General features: G+C 59.4%; 1 protein-coding gene across 1 annotated transcript; it reads left to right on the top strand.

Moving 5' to 3' along the window:
• Positions 1-2,924: 2,924 nt before the first annotated feature.
• On the top strand, positions 2,925-15,218 carry LOC118356184 (NUT family member 2G-like). Its single transcript, XM_035723486.1, has 10 exons — positions 2,925-2,940; positions 4,575-5,292; positions 5,960-6,088; positions 6,483-6,622; positions 7,080-7,375; positions 8,316-8,432; positions 9,062-9,812; positions 11,060-11,204; positions 11,293-11,557; positions 15,150-15,218. Exons 1-10 carry the CDS (start codon positions 2,925-2,927, stop codon positions 15,216-15,218), a joined length of 2,646 nt encoding a protein of 881 aa, XP_035579379.1.
• Positions 15,219-15,363: the final 145 nt, after the last annotated feature.

The raw sequence follows: 15,363 nt of genomic DNA, 5'->3' as shown, positions 1-15,363 counted from the left end.
CTAGCGGGAAGCTGTGCGGTGAAAATCATTTCAGGCTTCTCATGATAAAAGCTCAAGGCCTGAGAAATGTCTCCAAGTTGTTTATTTTTTCAGTCCCCAACAGGGATTTTGAAATAAAGTTCACTGTGATGTGCTCGAAATGCTCTCAGCTCATGTCCCCAGGTAAGGTCAAGGAAGCCTGCGTAGAGGTGCTGCCAGAGAGACTAGCCGGAGGGGTACGTGTGGAGGGCCACGTGTGGGCTGCACGGGGTGAAGGGCCTGGGAAGTGTCCCAAAGGGCCGCACTCCTTCAGGTGGCCCATGGGACGCTCCGGAAGTATTCCATGTAAATATTCCCTGGACCGTGTCACGGTGTGAGTTGGGAGAGCACTTAAAATCATGAGGAAATTGGACAGGAATCGAGAAGTGACTTTCTTAGACCACCATAGCATGGGGAGAGGGGGAGAAGTCCATGCCCTTCCCCTTCCATATGCCCCTGACACGTTTTCACACAACAGTGGCCTTTGGAGTCAACTTTCCTCTGCAGCGGGCGAGGAACTGTTTCCGCGCCCAAACCAGGAGTCTTGTTCAGTTGTGGAGCCATCCCTCTGAACCTCCCTTTCCTTCCCCAACACCCTGCTGTCATAGGAACCCTGCCGTCATGACCGCGGGAATGAGGCTTGTCTCCCAAGGCATTGGGTGGCAACCTCTGAAGTCCTCACCCCTCACCACCCTTGCCCCACGTCCTAACAGTCCTCCCTTCTCGCAAAGAAAACACCAACGCTCCTTCATATCATCGTGTTCCCAATAAACTGACACTGATGTGCAACATGAAAATAAGAATCAAGAGATGTTTAAAGGGGTGCTACCATGATTCCCATGCACATGGGACCACCCACATGCAGTGTGAGCCTGGATTCCAAAGAAGCAAGGTCTGTTATTCGCAAGCCCATGAGCAGGGCTTCCAGGCTCAGACTGGCCAGCTAGCACTTAGAGGAAGCTGGTTGTGAGTGAGGAGTGGATAGCGGTGGACACATTCCTGGCTTTGTCTCAAGGAGCACATCCGTTTCATGGAGTAGTGATTTTAGCACCTCGAAAATCCATGGCTGTCGTATGCCGCTTTAATGCAAGAAAGGGGAAGATTTCCTGTCCCTTCTTTCCGTCCTTACCTCCACTAAGCCTAAACACTCAGTGATATGTGACGGCTCTTCCAAATTCCAAATCATTCAGAGGGCCTGCAGACACTGTGTGTGTCTGTGTGTGTGTGTGTGCGTGCACAAGTGAGTTTTGGGGTGAAGCCAAGATAGCACCCTTGAGTCTCTGTATCGAAGTTCTCTTTCTCACATGTAAGTGACTAATAAGAACTGAATATGTTACAGGTTTTTGGTAGAGATGCCAGATAAAATAGAAAATCCCAGCTAAATGCAAAATTAGATAGAGGGGGAAAAGATTTGAGTTAAAAGTATATCTCAAATACGGCATGGGACACAATTATCGTAAAAGCTGATTCCCTGTTTGTCTGTAATTCTAGTTCAATAGAGTGCTTATTATTATTTGCTAAATCTGGCCACCCTACTGGACAGGGTCCTTGAATTGTAGAGGACTGTAGCACTGCTTTTTCTAGGAATCTAGCCCCCAGAAATGAGGGCAGGAGCCACATTACCAGAACAAAGACAACCACTGTGCGTAGCCACACGTATTTTGGAACCTATATCAACATGTTTCTTAAGGTTTTACTTATTTATTAGAGAGAGAGAATGAGAAACAGAGAGCACAAGAAGGAAGAGGGTCCGAGGGAGAAGCAGACTCCCCGCCGAGCAGGGAGCCCGATGCGGGACTCGACCCCGGGACTCCAGGATCATGACCTGAGCCGAAGGCAGTCGCTTAACCAACTGAGCCACCCAGGCGCCCCCTCTACCTCTATCAACTTTTAACCAGAGGGAAATATGCTTTCGTTTTCCAAAAAACAGAAATAGCTTACACTTACTTTTTGCGGCACATCTCTAAAGATCTGAACGACACAGGTAGCACTGGTTTCCTGTGAGAAAGGGGCTGGGATGCCAGGGGTCGGAGGCGGGAGGAAGAGGCGTCACTGCATAGTCCACTATATACAGTTTGACTTTGAACCGAACAAAGGAATTGCTTTTTGAAAGTGTCTACTAAAATAATGAAAGAGGTTAAAAATCAATATCAAACAACAGCGTAATATGCCAGGGAAGGAGACGTCGTGTTTCTGGTCTCGGATGGTAGGCTCCACGTCCTCTCTCCGAGAGACGGGCTTTCCGGCAAAGGGCATCCTAGTAAGGCCGGTCCTGCTGGAGTCTGCACGGCTTCGAGCACTGCAGGGCGCTGGGCACAGAAGCACCCACGGCTGAAGACTGATGTGCAACCAAACGCACAGGATCTGCTGACACGATGCTGATTTGAAACCCTCAGTTCCATGTGGCCTTAAGGACCCATGTGTTCGTCAGAATATCTGTTCTGAGTTTTGTCCAGAAAGCTCAGCCCCTGTTGAATAAGTCAAGAGCCAGATAGGAAGCAGAGTGGGTCGAGGACGCAAACCTAGGTTGCTGGATACAGAATCGAACCAAAGGAGCACCGAGTCACACCTTGGTGCTGTGAATCTGGAAAACAGTGTATAAACGGCCTGGAAAGGCGCACCCCAATCGTGTTGTCTGTATCATTTGAAAGGAGCTTGGGGTTCTGGCCTACCTGCCAGAGCCTGACTCGTGGACTGTCTCCCCACCCCCACCCAGGTCAGTGGCCCTCCGCCCCTCCCCCGTTGAAGAATGTCATGAGTCTGCATTCTACCCCTGTTTAGATTCAAACTTTTCCCTCCTTGACTTGGATCCTGAGCATCTCCTGGAGCAGCTCACTGTGTGGGTCCCGGACGTGACTTTTCCCACGGTGGAGGCTGCCAGGCAGCCACATCCCCTGCCCGTGGGGATGGCTTCAGAAGGAGGTAGGCCTGTAGGTGGGGTTGGACGTGTCAGAGTGCCGGCCATTCCTGAAATCCTTGGGATTCAAACGTGACACTGGCTAGGGGCACTGTAGGCGGGGTCGGTACAGGAAGGGGAGCTCACTGGACACCCGAGGACAGCTCACCTGGGGGACTAGGAGGCTGGGAGTCCGCAGAAACCTGCAAGGACCCTGGGGAGGAGGGCTCCTTGAAGGCGGGTCAAGACCTGGCAGGGGAAATGCCCTGTGTGTGCAGAAAGGATGGTGGCAGGAGCACTGATTCTCTCTGGAGGCCAAGAATCACTTGGACAGTTTGGAGGGTGAGGTGGGAGTGTGTCAAGCTGGTGGCACAGGCAGGGGCAGGGGGAGAGGCGGTCTTGGCCAGAACGTTGTTCCGTGGGGCCATCTGTGGCCAAGTCTGCAATGACGGGTCCTCTCTGAGACCTGGGCTGGAGGTCAGTCTGACACCCCAGCCCAGGGCTTCCCGTCCTGCTGGCCTAGAGCTGACGTGCCCCCAGGCCAGGTAGCCCTGGTCTTGGATTCAGCAGGGACAGGGCACCAGGTGGCCTCAGCGTAGGGCTTGGGTTCCTCAGCTGCTCTGGGTCACTCTCCCTCTTGAGACGCAGTGCGCACCTGCTTCCTCTCGGCCTGTTTCCTGACGCTCCCTACGCATCCCACCCTTGTCTTCCTGGCCCAACACAACGCAACAGGAACACTTGACCTCTCTCTCTGCCATGAAAGCTCCCTCCAAACCCTGACGGGAGCCCATCTCAGATCCATCCCCCCACACACAGGACACAGGGCCAGGGTCTGCCTGCATGCAGCGGCTCTGCTCCCGGGACAGGGGTCTGGGGCGCAGGTGTGTGCTCCCCGAGTTTCTGTCACTCACAGCTAGCGATGGCTGTAGGACAGTGGCCCAGAGCCATGGGGTGGGGAGACCCGGGGCCGCCAGGGGCAGTTTCCAGAGCTGCTGTCCCTTGGGAACGTTCGTGGGAGTCTGCATGCAGGCAGACCCTGGCCCTGTGTCCTGTGTGTGGGGGGATGGATCTGAGATGGGCTCCCGTCAGGGTTTGGAGGGAGCTTTCATGGCAGAGAGAGAGGTCAAGTGTTCCTGTTGCGTTGTGTTGGGCCAGGAAGACAAGGGAGGGATGCGTAGGGAGCATCAGGAACAGGAAGGCTAGCAGGAGAGGGGCCCGAAGCTTTAGACGCTGTCTGTTCACAGAGGCCCTTTGGGTGCCGAGGAGGAACCTTGGAGGGGGTCCCCAGCTGTCAGGGAGCCTGCTGAGGCCATTTCCCACAGGGCAGGTGTCCAGCCAGGCCCACGTCTTGGGAGCCTGCCCCTGAGGCTGGAGGGTCATGTCTGGGGGTCCGTGGGAGCTTCTCAGAGTCCGTGCTGGGCCAGGCTGCCTCTTCTGGGCAGACAGGCTGTCTGGGGGGGGGGGGGGCGGGGGCGGTAATTCTCTGCTGCAGGCCAGAGCATGGAAATCCCTCGGGGAGACTTGCCAACTGCACCTTTTCTGTGATGTCCCTCACGCGACGAGATTCACCGCTCTGCTCCCCAGTGACTGAGGGGGCCCGGGTCCTCCCTCCCGGCTACGGATTCTCTGACTCCATCTGGTCCTTTCCTTCCGTCCACAGCATCTCCAGTGCTGGGACCCCATGGGACCACGGACCCTGGAGCCTCCATGCCTTCCGTCCCGGCTCGGCCCTTTCCCGCCCCCACTCCCGCCCCGCCCCAGCGGCCACTCTGGGGGCAGCACCCGCCGCCCCGCCCGACCCGGCCATTCCCTCCCGGTGGCCCCCTGGTGCTGCAAGCCCTCCCCAGCTCACCGTTGGTGGTAGGAGAGCCTGGCCTTGGCCCCAGTGGGACCGGGACCCGCAATGTCATTGTCCAGGTCAGGTCGGAATGGGGGTCCTCAGAGACACCCCAGACTCAGACCATCGTCCTTACTCAGGCCCCCCTCAGCTGGAGTGCTCCAGGGGCCCTCTGTGGGGGTGCTGCATGTCCCGCACCCCTCTTCGTGGCAGCCCCTGTGCTGGAGACCAGCATGCCTGCCTCGGCCTTTGGGGGCCCCCAGGCTGGCAAGGGAGGCTTGGCCCCGGGCCTTCCAGCCCCAGCCCCGCCCCCGGCTGCCCAGCCGACCCCCACCGTGTCCCCAGCGAACGCGGGGCCACAGCCTCACGGAGCTTCCAGGGAGGGCAGCCTGGCCAGGAGCCCGACCAAGGCCTCGCCCGAGGACTCCTGTAACCCCAAGAGTGTTTACGAGAACTTCAGGCGCTGGCAGCGCTTCAAGTCGCTGGCCCGGAGGCACCTCCCGCAGAGCCCCGATGCAGAAGCTCTCTCCTGCTTCCTCATGTGAGTGTCCTCTGCTCTCCTGCAGCTGTCACGCAGGACGACCTTGGGGTGCGCACACAGGGCGGTGATCCAGGGGCGCTGGGAGGAAGGTGTGGGGCCGGGTCCCTGCTCTGGGAAGACGCATTCTGGGCCAGGACAACGTTCAGTCGCCCACCTCGGCGGAACCCCGACCGTCGGGGAATCCAGCCAACCTTGACCTTCCAGAGGCATCACGGTGGCATTCGGGGGGCACTCACAGGCAGAGAGGGTCCCGGTGTCAGAGGAGGAGCCATTGTCTGGGTGCCGAGCTCTCTGTCATCGTGTCTCCTGGGAACACAGGCTGGGGCGTCTCAGGGCCAGGGGCCGGCACATCAGAGGAGGCTCGGGACCTGCGGGGCCCAGCAGAGGCTGCGTGCAGCCCCACGCTCGTTGTCCCGGAGGATTCCAGTCAGAAGGGGAGGGGGCAGAGCTGGTGGAGCGCGGAGGGCGTGGGATCCCGCCTGCTGAGCTGTGACCCGGCAGGCCTGGCCGTGCCATCTGGGGTCCCTCCTGAACACGGGGTGACGGCGCTTCCTGCAGAGGCCTGGGCTCCTTGCCGGCAGTCACCTGCCAGCACGCGGTCATGCTGGGGGCGGGGGAGGCTGGGGGTGACGGCCTGCAGCCGGCCCCTGACCCCGAGGGCTTGCAGCCCGGTGCTGCGGTCCCTGGCCCGCCTGAAGCCCACCATGACGCTGGAGGAGGGAGTGTGGCGGGCCGTGCAGGAGTGGCAGCGCAGAAGCAACTTCGACCGCGCCATCTACTACGAGATGGCAGGGAAGTGAGTCGGGGTCCCTGGCCCGGGGCTGGTGGGTGTGACGGCCGGGCCGAGGGCAAGGTCTGACTGTGCTGATGCTCATCACAGAGGGCTGCCCTCGCCTACCTCCCTGGGAGTTCCACCCTCCCCTGAGCGGGACCCACCGCTGCCTCCATGGGAAGGTCTTGGGAAGGGCTGGGGGATCCTGAGACCACCCCCCCTCCCCTGGGGTGGGACTCCCTCCGAGGGGGCTGTGGAGGGGGTGTGCTGGACAGCCAGCCGGCTGCCTCCTTGCTGGCCGCGGCCACGGCCGCCCCTCCAAGGCACTGCCTCTCCCGGTTCCTCAACCGGCTGCTGGCTTTGCGGGCTCCAGGGCCGGGTCCCCTCCTCATTGCGGCCCGGGCCTCCTCACCCCCAGGTTCATGGAGTTTGAGCTGGAGGAGGAGATGCAGATTCAGAAGTTGCAGTGGGTGAAGGTGGCCCAGGGCCTGCCTCCTCCAGCCCTGCCGAAGCCTGAGCCGCGGGCGCCCCCAGCCCCAGAAGCGGGCCCACAGCCAGGTACGGCCCCCACGTTCCCATGGCAGCTGGTGGCCCATGGCAGTGGGGGCTGAGGGAAGGCCACTGTCCCCATATGCGTCTCCTCCTTCAAGGGGACATTGGTCTTTTGACCAGAGCAGCCACCAAGAGCCCAGGGCCTCAGCTGCCCTTTGCCAGGACAGGGGGTGACGGGGTGAATTTCTTCACTACTCTCCCCCCTCCTGGCAGGGGACCCAACACAAAGTCTGCCTGGGAAGTGGGCTGTGGGGAGACCCTTGGAGGGTCGGTCGGTGGGTCCACACTTGCTCACGCATATCGCTCCGAGACTCTCCTCCTCTCCCCGCTGCCTGTCCCGCGGTGCCTGTGGCCTCGGGTGGCCGTGACCCATCCCCCACCGGCATCAGCGTCCCCCAGACACTGCCGTCCCGATGCACTGCTGGAGCCCCTCACGCCCCTCCCTCCTCCCGCTCTGCCCCAGCGTGCATTCGCAGGAAGGCGGGTTCCAGGGCCCAGCCCTCCCGCCTGCGGCCGCACAGACCCCCACGGCCCCTGGAGAACAAGGCGCCCAAGGAGATCCCCCCTGAGGCCGTGAGAGAGTACGTGGACATCATGGAGGGGCTGCTGGGGCCTGGCCACTCTGCCCCGGGGGGGCCGGCAGGTGAATGGGGAGAGGACGGAAAGGAGCCACAGCAGGATGAGGCCACGACCTACCCGGACCCGGGTCTCCTGAGCTACATTGACAGGCTGTGTTCCCAGGAAGACTTCATCACCAAGGTGAGCTGGCCTGGTGTCTAGAAGGTTCCAGGGAGGGCGCCTGGGTGGCTCAGTCGGTTGAGCGACTGCCTTCGGCTCAGGTCATGGTCCTGGAGTCCCGGGATCGAGTCCCGCATCGGGCTCCCTGCTCAGCGGGGAGTCTGCTTCTCCCTCTGGCCCTCCCCCCTCTCATGCTCTCTCTCTCCCTCATTCTCTCTCTCAAGTAAATAAATAAATAAAACCGTTACAAGATTCCAGGGATTGGCACTCCAGCGCTCCGGTCGGGGCTGCGCCCGGGCCTTTGGCATTAAGCTCTGTTCCTTGCGCCTGAGCTGTGTGTGTGCGCATGTGTGCACGCTTGTGTGTGTGTGTCTTTTGTGTGACTCTCTGTGGGCCTGTGTGAATGTGTACATGTGTGTATACATGTGTGTGTCTGTGTGTGCACGTGTGGTGTGTGCACATTCCTGTGTGTGTGCACAGGTGGTGTGTGCACATTCCTGTGTGTGTGCGCGTGTGTCCCCGTGCACGCGTCTGTGTGCCTGTCTTACTGTGGGTTTGTGCACATACGTGTTTGTGGTGTGTCTGTACATGCATGTGTGTCTACATATGCAAGTGTGTGTTTGTGTCTGTGTGTAAATGTGCCTTTTTGTGTTTGTGTGTCCACATACGTGTCTGTGTGTGCATGTGCGTGCGTGCAGGCACATGATCCTGTGTGTGCCTGCGTGTGTGTGTGTGCCTGATGTTGCAGACATGTGTGCATCCTGATGTGTGTGTGTGTGTGTCCGCGTGTGGCTGTGTGTGTGTGTGTGTGTGTGTGTGTGTAGCCAGTGACTGTGATGTTAAAACCTACCTTTTGGAGAGGGATAGATGGGTCTTTACTTTTCCACGTTTCCTGCAGTTCCTCCTGGCTCACAGGTGGCTCCCTGCCAAGCATGCCCACAGCCTCTGTCTTCTGTTCCAGGTGGAGGCAGTCATCCACCCCCGATTCCTGGCAGAATTGCTTTCCTCAGAACCACAGCTGGACCTCCTGGCCCTAGCGGAGAAATTGGAGCAGGAGGAAGGACTTACCCTTGAAGAGGTGAGCCAGGGGAAGGAGGGAGGGGTGCCAGGTGAGCCAGGGGAGAGAGGGGACGCAGGTGAGCCATGAGAGAGGGCACCCAGGGGAGCCAGGAGAGAGAGGGGACCCAGGTGAACCAGGGGAGGGAGGGGACCCAGGTGAGCCAGGACAGGGAGGGGACCCAGGTGAGCCAGGGGAGAGAGGGGACCCAGGTGAGCCAGGGGAGAGAGGGGACCCAGGTGAGCCAGGGGAGAGAGGGGACCCAGGTGAGCCAGGACAGGGAGGGGACCCAGGTGAGCCAGGACAGGGAGGGGACCAGGTGAGCCAGGGGAGAGAGGGGACCCAGGTGAGCCAGGGGAGAGACCGACACAAGTGAGCCAGGGGGTGGGGCAGAATAAAGGCCCACGTGACTCTGTCCCCCTTCCCTTCTTGCGAGTCCCAGCACTGGGGAGGCCAGCTCTGGGTGGGTACAGAGCGCAGCATGGGAAGGGGAAGATGGGCAGCCTGGGAAGGGAGGGAGGGTCTCAGGAGGATGTCAGGAGAGCCACAGCCTGGTGGGTCACCCCTCCCCTCCTCTCCCAGGGCCACTGTCCCACCTACCTGTCTCATACCCCTGTGCTGGCCAGTCACTGTCACCTCCTTCCTCTCAGCTGGTGAAGAAAAGACTGGTGGCCTTGAAGGCAGAGGAGGTGCAGGCAGCCCCCCGTCACTGCGCAGCCCGGTCGGGCTCTGGTCCTGAGTGTGAGGCCGGTCCCGGACTGGGGCTGGGGGTCAGCAACAAAGCCTGCCCAGCAGAGACTGACGGCCAGGACCTTCCGAGGCACGGCCGAGCACACACACACCTGTCCGGGCCCAGAGCCTTTGCGCTCTCTCCCGGAGGGCAGGAGTCCCCCGCACCCCCGGCCGGATGGCCCCCCTCCCCTCCCCAGGGTCAAAGGTGCCCCTCCGCTCGACCGGGCCCCAGGGACGCGCCCGTTCTCAGAGAGGCCCCTCCTGCTCGGGACACTCGAGGGCCAGTGGACGGGTCCAGTGAGGACGAGGAGGAGCTCCCCAGCCTGGCCTTCCTCCTGGCCTCTCAGCACAGCCTGCTGCCCTGGGGGCTCTCCCTGAGTCCCGCTCCTGCCTCGGGCTTCCCCAGCCCTGGAGGTCGGGGGCTGTGGGGGGCTCCCCGGGCCCCCTCTCCTCAGAGGATAGGCCTCAGCCCGGCCACCCCCCCAGCTACCAAGTCCAGGAAGCGGGCTCTGTGTGGGGGCCCAGCCCCTGCTGGGAACACGCCCCTCCCTGGGGCCAACCTCAGGGGCTCCGCGAGGCCGGCCTCGGCCATGGGGCTGGTTCAGCCCTCACAGCCTGCAAAGAGAAGGTGTGACTCCTTCGTCACGGGCAGGAGGAAGAAGCGGCACTGTAGCCAGTAGGGAGCAGTGGGGCCGCCCTCCAGGGCCAGTGCACCCCAGGGCTCCTCCTCATTCCGGTGCTGATCCTGCCTGTGGGGCTCGGAGGGGGGGGGGATGACCGTGGGGGCGGGGTGGCCGCCGCCCACTGGGGCACTGTGTGTAAATTGGAATAAAGATGGTTTTGCTGGGAAATGTGTGGGGCCACTGTCTTCCTGCTGGTGTCTGTGCCTCTGCATGGAGAGGGGCCGGCCTCCTGGGGCTCCCGTCACCATCGGGACCCCTGAACGTCCAGGGATGGGGAGCCCTCCGCACCACGACCGTTTCTGAGAATGGAGTCTGCAGACAGCCCCGTCTTCGGGGGCTCCCCGCTGCCTCCCCGAAGCGTCCAGCCACGGGGCTGGCCGGGCTGGCGACCCTCAGCCCCTCCAGGGCTCCCTGTGTGGGGGCCTGAGCAGACAGGCTCTGGGCCTCTGGCCTCGTGGTGGGAGGAGCGTCTTCCAGTCGCAGTGGGCTCATTGAAATAGGAGGGACGGTGGGGGGTCCTCCTGATCCCAGTGAGGACGGACGCGGGGAACGGATGAGGGGAGACTCGGGGGCACTGGCCGCGGTGTGCACACGAGAACGCCAGCTGTGGGGCAGACACCAAGTCCCAGGGCGGGATTTCTGGGCCAGACCGACTTCTCCAACCATGCGAGGGGCCCACCTTGCTGTGGACGCAGAGCGAGGGGGCTGGCCAGGGTCCCTGGGTCTGCGAAGACACCCCACACTTACCGCCTCCCTTCCCTCCCTCGAGGGACCCCTGTGTGAACAGATGTGGACACAGACTCTCATTGTCACGTGAAACGGTTCCTACAAACAGACCCCAACCACCACGCAGGAGCGCAGCCCACCCCGGGGGCCGTGGGCCCAGGCATCTGCAGCCCCAGGGCCGGCTGGGAGCTGGGCTCCAGGCTGAGGGGAGCCCTCCCGGGGCGCTGGCACAGCCGCCACGTCAGATAGGCCATCTGCCCGGCTCGTGACAGTGAGATGAGCCGACACTGAGGGACAGGAGCTGCGCAGGGAAGGGACCCTGCTGCTCCCACAGCTGCCTGCCCCCGCAGTCTGCTCACCTCCCCTCGTGGGCGAGCTGGTGCCGTCCAGCCCCTAGCCCCGCCCCGCCCAGATGCTCTGATCCCAGCAGCAAGCACGGCACCTTCACCCTCCTCCCTGCCAGCCAACGCCTCCTCCCCAGGTTCTAGGTTCTGATGCCTTTTCCAGGTTTGGGCGAGGCCCCTACCGCGCTCGCCACTCACAGATGTGCGTCCCTGCAGCAGCACGGGGCCAAGGCCATCCGGGTCCGAGGGACGCCTGGCCCTCTGCTTGCCCCCCTCCCACCGCCCCCCCCCCCCAGCAAAGAGCTCAGGCAAGAAGGGAACTCATGCCAGGTCCTCGTCCCGCTCCACAGCCACCCCACAGGTGCTCTTCCGCTGCCTTCCCTCCCTCCCTCCCAGGCAGGCGGCTCTGGAGTGCTCCCCACCCTCCTGCCCCTTCCTGCAGCAGAGGTTTCATCTTGGCCGCACTCCGCAGCGGCTGCCCCTCCCTGTCCAGCCTGGCCTCCCCAAGACGAAGGGGCTCAGGGGCTCAGCCGGACGCAGACAGAGGTTGCCACCCCGTGCGCGTCACCCCACCGTGTCCCTGTCCATGGTGTGCGCTCGGCAGGCGCTGGATGCTCACGGCGTGGGCGAAGATTCGCCTGCGTTCCTCGGAAAATCCGAGGTCAGTCCAGTGGCAAGGGAAAAAATGGAGAAACGTTTCAGATTTTCACGGCAGCCAAACTTCCTCATCACAGAACGAGTTAGGAGAGGTGACAGCTCGCGGGGACCGCGTGTAGGGCAGAGTCGGGAGGGAGCTCCCGGTAAGTGGGAGGAATCTGCGGGGATGAGGAGGTCACCCCGCGACCCGCGGGGAAATCGCGACGCTCGCACAGAGCGGGGCCAGCTGTGCTCTGCCGTCCAGCAGGGGCAGCTCCCGGTCAGCTCGCTGGGTCTCCACAGAGAGCCTGCGGGGAGCCAGGCCTCACGCTTTCCCGAGAAAGCTCCCGTGGGCTCTGGGAGGCCTGGGGACTGAGGGCAGTCACGGGGTGGCCCTGTCAGTCGGCCCCACGGGTTTGGCTGCAGATCCTCCTCCCGCTCCCCTAGGACGAGGTCCAACACTGGGGTCATGGAGTCCTGGGGAGTCCCTCGGATAGAGGAGCACTCCTGTCACCACTGACGACAACGCTTGCCTTCTGAGGGCACCCGGGAAGGTCAGGCCCCCGTGACCACCCTTCCGTGGCTGCACGTTTGTTCGTTCAGAGATGCGTGTGCCCCCCAGGCTGCTGTGCACACGGTGGGAAGAGGAGAGCAGCCGACTTGGGGAATCTCCGCCAGGGCGCCCCGTCCCCCACCACACACACTGTGCTCGCCCAGCGGCTGATAACGGGGGAGCCCTGCCTGCGTCCACGCCTCCATCGATCGTCCGCCGTCCCTGGACACAGGTGTCACAGGAAGCTCCGGCAGAGAGAGATGGTGTCTGGGGCTGGGTATTCGGACAGAACGTGGGCCGAGCTGGAGTCATTCCTGCTCAAGTATCTGCTCTGGAGAGTCTGGGCTTGGAAAGTCCCCACTTGTGGGCCCCACGACCTACTTGTTGACGGGACCCTCCTCCAGACAGGCTGTGGCAGGGGAGCCCACCACCTGGCACGTCTCCTGGGAGGGCCCTGGACGTGACTCCCTGAGTTCTGAGGGCCCGCTCCGTCTGGGATGCCTGTGTGCAAACCTGGGCCCTTGGTGCTCGTTTTAGTAAAATATCTTGGGGTTAGGCTGTGCTGTCTGAGGGTTCCTTCTCCTTCCTCCCCACAGTCTCTGAAGGTCAGAGTCCGCCCTCATTCCATCATTTGTCCTTTGGAATGTTCTCTGTCGTGGTTCATTCTGAAGATCCTGTTTCAGGGACGTGTGTTGTGTGAAAGTGTACAAGGTGTATGGACACTGAGAGATGTCTTCCGCCCACGAACACAAACTACTGAGGGATCCCCAGTTTGTAGGGCTCCTAATTTATTTACCTTAGTCCATCCCGATGTGCAATTTGTTAGCAGGAAACTGACCAGATGCCGGTTCTCTCATGTTCCTTTAAAGCAGGGAAAGAGAGCCTCTAAGTCACTAGTCACACAACGCCCCATGGGGTATCCAGGACCAGCTGCTGGACATGAACACCCCCCTCCATGATGCTTTTATGTCTCCTCCCGTGAGTTGAGGTGACCCCATCGGGGTCCAAAATCACAGTCGGCCCACATTCATTCACACTCACTGCTTTTTTCCTTTTTCAATGAAATTGGGTAAAGTCATTAGGAATGTTTCAACCTTAAAAAAAGAAATGGGAAAATGCCCTAGAAAGCAGTGTAGAGAATATGTAGACACAGGGTTAGCATTGTGACAAATTTGCTCCAGCTCAATTATAAAATAAAAACTCTATCAAGACATTCACATAGGATACAATTCACTCATTTGAAGTGTATGGTTTTATGGCTTTTAGCTTATTTATAGAATTTGTAGCCATTTCCACTATAAATCTTAGAACTTTTCATGAGCTCCGAAAGAAATCTTGCCCCTGTCACCGTCGTCATGTCCTGCCATCTGGGCCTCCGCCCTCCACACCTCCCCACCCCCTCTGTCTCTAGAGACTCCTACATTCTGGACTTCGGTCTGAATGGAATTATATGACATGTGGCCTTTCACTTAGAATAATGTTTCCCAGGTCTGCCCACATGTTTGCACACACTACCAGTCGTATTCCATCCTGTGGAGGTACTACCAGCTGTCAAATCCATTCATTAGCTGATGAACGTTTGGGTCGTTTCTACCATTTGGCTAATATGAAAATTGTGCTGTGAACATTTGTGTGGAAGTTTTTGTGGAGACTCATGTTTCATTTCTCATGGCTGTATACCTAAAAGGGGAAAGGCTGGGTCATGTGGAATCTCTATATTCAGCCTTTTTTCAAGAACCGCCTGACTGTTTCAAAGTGGCTGCACCATTTTAAATGTTTCTGCTCGCTGTGAACAAGGATTCCACTTTCCACATTCTAGCCAATGCTTGCTATCATCTGGGTCTTTTTTTTTTTTAAGATTTATTTATTTACTTATTTATTTGAGAGAGAGAGAGAGAAGAGAGAGCGCACAGGGGGAGGGGCAGAGGGAGAAGCAGACCCCCTGCTGAGCAGGAAGCCTCGCTTCTATGACCCTGAGATCATGACCTGAGGTGAAACCAAGAATTGGACACTTAAACAACTGAGCCACTCAGATGCCCCATCATCTTTTTTTTTTTTTAAGATTTTATTCATTTATTTGACAGAGAGAAAGCACGAGCTGGGGGAGCACAGAGGGAGACTCAGGCTCCTCGCTGAGCAGGGAGCCCAACACGGGACTCGATGCCAGGACCCTGGGATCATGACCTGAGCTGAAGGCAGACGCTCACCCAACTGAGCCCCCCAGGCGCCCCCATCTGTCTTTTCGATAATGATCATCTTCGTGGTTCTGAAGTGACATCTCAGTGTGGTTTTGGATTGCATTTCCCTGATGCTGAGCATTTCATATGCTTATTGGCCATTTCTGTAACTTGTTTGGAGCAATGTGTGTTCATCCTATGCCCATTCTTCATTGATTTGTCCTTTATTATTGAGTTGTAAGAGTTCTTTATATATTCCAGATAAAATCTTTTTTTCACTGATTTCGACTACTTTAGATACTTCATATCTAAAAGCCCCAGCTTTCCTGGGTTTCTGCCTCCACTTCCCTGACAACTGGGCCCTGCTCTCAGGAGCCCACCTTTCTGTTGTAGTTGTCTCACCAGCAGGGAGCAACGGGTTTTGCCCTGCTGATCTATACCCTCAGGGCAGGTATTTGCAGCCTGGCTTGCCACACACTGGGGACACTGTACACATGCAAGTCAGGATTGCAGCTTGTGGACATGGAACCCCAGAAGGACAGATGGAGGCCTGGGGGACAGACACCCCAGCCTCGGGACAGGTACGTTCTCCCAGGAGGGGCTTTCCAAGGTCCCCTTTGGTCCCTGACCCCTACAGAGGTGCTGGCAGGTGCTCTCTGCCTGCCTTGGGCTCTGTGCGTGGGGGACCTATGGCTCCGCCTGCCACTCTGTGAGAAACAGGGCTGAGGAGGCTCGCCCTCTCTAAGATCCACATTGAGGGGCCTCTTCTTAGACAGCGGGCATAGAGGGGACCTGCACCTGATGTACAGACTCTTCCCTGGGACTCATCCCTATAGTTGACCTGCATTCTTGTTTTCCCATCCGGCTGTCCCCACCTTCTGCCCCAGACACTGGAGGGCATCTCCACACCTGGGAAGAATGACATCTTGTCCAACTCACCAGCCCAGTGGTGTTGACCCCCAGGAGACCTTCAAGAGAGCAAGACCAAGACCTTTAAAGAGACTAAGCTAGTGTTCAGGAGCATGGGCTACAAGATGAGATGTGTTCTCACTGTTCTCTGATCCACAAAAAGGACTTCAATTTCTTTGGAATTGAAAGTTG

The sequence above is a fragment of the Zalophus californianus genome, chromosome 13 (assembly GCF_009762305.2).
Source record: "Zalophus californianus isolate mZalCal1 chromosome 13, mZalCal1.pri.v2, whole genome shotgun sequence".
Taxonomy (NCBI): domain Eukaryota; kingdom Metazoa; phylum Chordata; class Mammalia; order Carnivora; family Otariidae; genus Zalophus; species Zalophus californianus.
This window is presented reverse-complemented; position numbering and strand designations above follow the sequence as displayed.